The sequence below is a fragment of the Dipodomys merriami genome, unplaced genomic scaffold (assembly GCF_024711535.1).
Source record: "Dipodomys merriami isolate MVZ:Mamm:240054 unplaced genomic scaffold, mDipMer1.0.p SCAF_59, whole genome shotgun sequence".
Lineage (NCBI taxonomy): Eukaryota > Metazoa > Chordata > Mammalia > Rodentia > Heteromyidae > Dipodomys > Dipodomys merriami.
Window position 1 is genome coordinate 7,631,558 of NW_027206168.1, and position 4,225 is coordinate 7,635,782.

General features: G+C 36.3%; 1 protein-coding gene across 1 annotated transcript; it reads right to left on the minus strand.

Annotated features, from left to right (window-relative positions):
* Window positions 1–2,996: 2,996 nt before the first annotated feature.
* LOC138813188 (olfactory receptor 1-like) lies at window positions 2,997–3,941 on the minus strand. The gene has a single exon (XM_070001400.1). It carries the CDS (start codon window positions 3,939–3,941, stop codon window positions 2,997–2,999), a length of 945 nt encoding a protein of 314 aa, XP_069857501.1.
* Window positions 3,942–4,225: the final 284 nt, after the last annotated feature.

The window sequence follows — 4,225 nt, forward strand, 5'->3', positions numbered from 1 at the left end:
CTACAGGCCAGTGTCTTAGTATCTCATTCAGCTTCCTGATACTCATTTTGCTAACCTACCTGTTAATTGTTTGAAAGGTTTACTCCTTGGAATTTCACTTCTGCATATACTATACTCTGACCATATATATAAACATATGTCTATATGTATTTACATATGAGAGAAAAAATGCACCCTTTATCTTTCTGGGCCTGGCTTACCTTGTTCAGTATATTTTCCAGATTTATTCACTTCCCTGTAAATGATATTTCACTCTTCCTGGTGACTACATAAAATTCCACTGTTAATATCACTTTTTAAAATTCATTCATTCACTGTGAGGCATCTGGATTGTTTCCATAACTTGACTATTGTAAATTGTACTGTGGTGAACATGGTTGTGCAGGCATCTTTGTTGTATTTTTATATACATGTATGAAAATTGAACCATGAAATTTGTTGAAAATGTTCCAAGAAAGGGATAGGAAGGATACATGGGAGGGATAAGGGGGATACATTATGTGCACACAGAGAAATATCATAGGGAAATCCCTTTGTACCATTAATATATGCTATTAAAAATAGAACAAATTTTTAAAAAAGAAATCTGCCTCTGCTCTCTGGACCTTTAGTATTTTCTTTATATAATGTACCTTTAGCAAAACAGGGAAAATATTTAAGTAAGTCAGAAACCATAATATTCAATTAAACAAAAAAATGCCTGAAAAATAATCCATTTATATACATACATACAGAGACATGCATATGCATGTCTAACTACATGGAAGGTAATGTGAATTAAGAAATTAAGTCACTCATGTTTGTAATTCCAGATACTGAACTCTGAGGACTGTGATTCAAAGCCAGTCCAGCTAGGAAAGTCCATGAGACTTTTATCTTCAAATAATCAACAAAAAAGCCAGAAGTAAAGCTGTGGCTCAAATGGTAGAGTGTTAGTCTTGAGCAAAAAGAAGCTCAAGGGTAGTGCCCACACCTGAGGTCAAGCCCCAGGACAAGTACTAAAAAAAGAAAAAAGTATAGATAAATAATAAGCTTCAAGTTGTGCTTGTCACAAAGTATCAAGAAAACATCCACTAGGAAATGATAGTAAAAGGTGGTAAATAGAAAAGATACAGATTATACTTATGTGGGTGTTCATGTCATATAAAGAAAGAATAAAATCATTTAAATGTAAGCACTTAGAACAAAAAATGTTGTCATAAATTGTCTTGATTGGAAACCTTTACAATGCTGTTACCAGTGTCAAGTAACAACAGTGGGATCCAGTGCATTCTTGGTCTTTCTAAAGAAAGAATTAGCTGGGCACCAGTGGTTCACAATTATAATCCTAGCTACTCAGGAGGCTGAGATCTGAGGATAATGGTTTAAAGCCAGCCTTAGCAGAAAAGTTCTTGTGAGACTGTTATCTCCAATTAACCACTCAAAAACCTAAAGTGGAGCTGTGGCTTAAAGTGGCAGAGTACTAGCCTTGAACAAAAGAGCTTAAGGACAGTGCACAGGCTCTGAGTTCAAGCCCCACTACTGATAAGAAGAAGAAAAGAAAGAATTATAGGGCAGACACTCAAAGGAATTTTACACAGTGAAGTTTAATAAATGCGAAAATATCAAAGAAAAGTATACCTTCAAATGATATTGCAGTCGAGTACACTAAGCTCTTGGTTCTAAGCATTTATACAGACTAAAAGATTAGACTTGTTAATGGTATATTTATAGTTCTGAACTTTTCTAAGATGGAAAGACTTTTCCCTGGAAAAGACTGGCTAGATGAGAGACTACTTTATAAGGTCTATTCAAAAACAAGGTAAGAACCTGGCACTGGTGACTCACATTTGTAATCCTAACTATTCAAAAAGCTGAGATCTGAGGATTGTGACTTGAAGCCAGCCCATGCATGGAAGTCCAAGAGACTCTTGATCTCCAGTTAACCACCAGAATGAGCCAGAAGTAGAGCTGGAGTCTAAATGGTAGAATGCTAACCTTGAGTGAAAATGCTCAGGGACAGCACCCACACCCTGAGGTTCAAACTTAAAACCCAGCACCACAAGAAAAAAAAAGATGAGAATTTGTAGTAGTTTATATGTAAAAAAAAAATCACAATTTTAATTAAAAGTAAATGGGATCATTGCACAAACTTCTGTAGGTTTTCTGTAGGAATGAAAACAAAAGGCAGGATGGTTTGTAGAAGCTGTGAAGAGGGAGAGAGATGGAGAGAGAAAGAGAGAAAAGGAAGGGAACAGAAGAAAGGAAGGGAGAAAGGTTGATATGATGATACAATTTATGGAATTATCATGAGTATAAAATAAGATCACAAATATAAAGTTTATTGACGAGTTCTGAAATATCAAAAATGGACAGAGATATAAAAAGTGAAGCTGATAAGAAAACTCTTTCTTCCCCATCTTTGAGGGAGTAACTGTTGGGACCGTTATATGAAATAAATCCCAAGTAGACACTAACTAAACTACATAATATAGTAAATACAACCTAAACTATACAACAAAGAGTTATATTTTAAATACAAATCAAGTATAAAGACACAGTAGAGATAAAAAGAAGATTAATAATATAAGTTATGAGACATGTGAACAGTTGTATTTAAAGACCTAAATACAGAATTTTTATTCAACAATAAAAATTCTAGTTTAGAATAAGGAACAAGAGACATGTTGGGACCTTAGTGCTGGCATAAAAGAGCAGAGTACAATTTAAAACAGTTGGGTTTTTAAAATACATGATTAAGCTAGTACTTTAATATCCAGACACAGAAGTTACAATTAAAATACTCCACATTATACCTCATCAGAGTAATTTTATATTAATAAATAAGAAAACTTCTGATATGTCACTGGAAACCTCTGCCTACATCAGATGCACAACTCCATATTACTGGACAATTACACAGTTTTATTTGAAGAAAAGCATCCCTGCTGAGAAAAACTTGTCTAAAATAATTTTCAAATATTTCTTGCAATTAGGTAATAATCCCCGAGTTACTATCACAGCCAGAATGAGATTTTCCTCTTACAAATGACTCTTCCAAGAGCCCCTTTGATGTCTCTATTCCTCAAGCTGTAGATGAAGGGGTTCAGCATTGGAGTCACCACTGTGTACATCAAAGCCATGACCATCTCCTTCACAGCAGAACTGTTAGCTGATGGACATAAATAGAGACTAATGACCGTCCCATAGAACAATGATACCACAGACAGATGAGAGCCACAGGTGGAGAAGGCTTTAAAGACACCTTGAGCAGAAGGAACCTTGAGAATTGAGGAGACAATTCGCGCATAGGACACAATAATGAGTACAAATGGAATGAATAGAATGATACTTCCTGTGATCAATATTACCAACTCATTGACATAAGTGTCTGAGCAGGCCAGCTTTAGAAGAGCAGACATATCACAGAAAAAGTGGAGTATCATGTTGTCCTCACAAAATGACAATCTGGCCATGAGTAAAGTGTGCAACATGGCATGGAATGTGGTCAGGACCCAGCACAGCACTATCAGACATAAGCACAGCTTGGGGCTCATGATACTGGTATAGTGCAAAGGAAAACAGATAGCTGCATATCGGTCATAGGCCATGGTCACAAGGAGAAAGCTCTCAAGATCTCCAAAAAACAAAAAGAAGTACATTTGAGTCAGGCAATCTGCATAGGGGATGGATGGCACTTGGCTCTGCATGTTCTGTAACAGTTTAGGAATGGTCACAGAAGAAAAGCAGAGGTCAGACAAGGACAAATTACTGAGAAAATAGTACATGGGCGTGTGTAGATGGGAATCCAATTGAATGAGAATGATGATCAGAAGATTGCCTAGGACTGTGGTAAGGTACATGGTCAGGAGCAGGGCATAGAACAGGTATCGGTGCTCGGACTGGATGGGCAGGCCCAGGAGGATGAATGCTGAGATGCTGGTTTGATTACTCTTTGTCATGCTCTGTTTCTAATATCTCTAGGAGAAAATACTGAAGTCCTTTAAAAATCAAAGTAAAAGTAAACATCCATAATATATGGTTTGCTAGGTATTCTGCAATATTGGATCTCACCCACCTGAAAAAAGTCATCTTCTGTAATCAGAAATATGCCACATCAAATGTCAGATTTATTTTCTTCTCTTTAGAAGTAATACTGACTCTTCCCTCCCTTCTAAAACACTCTTGTGTATTAACCCTGTATGATCACAGCAATTCTTCTGATGCATCTATTGCCATTCATTCT

Coding starts and splice junctions, on each gene's coding strand:
- LOC138813188 (XM_070001400.1), bottom strand. CDS start 3,941: ATGACAAAGAGTAATCAAACCAGCATCTCAGCATTCATCCTCCTGGGC.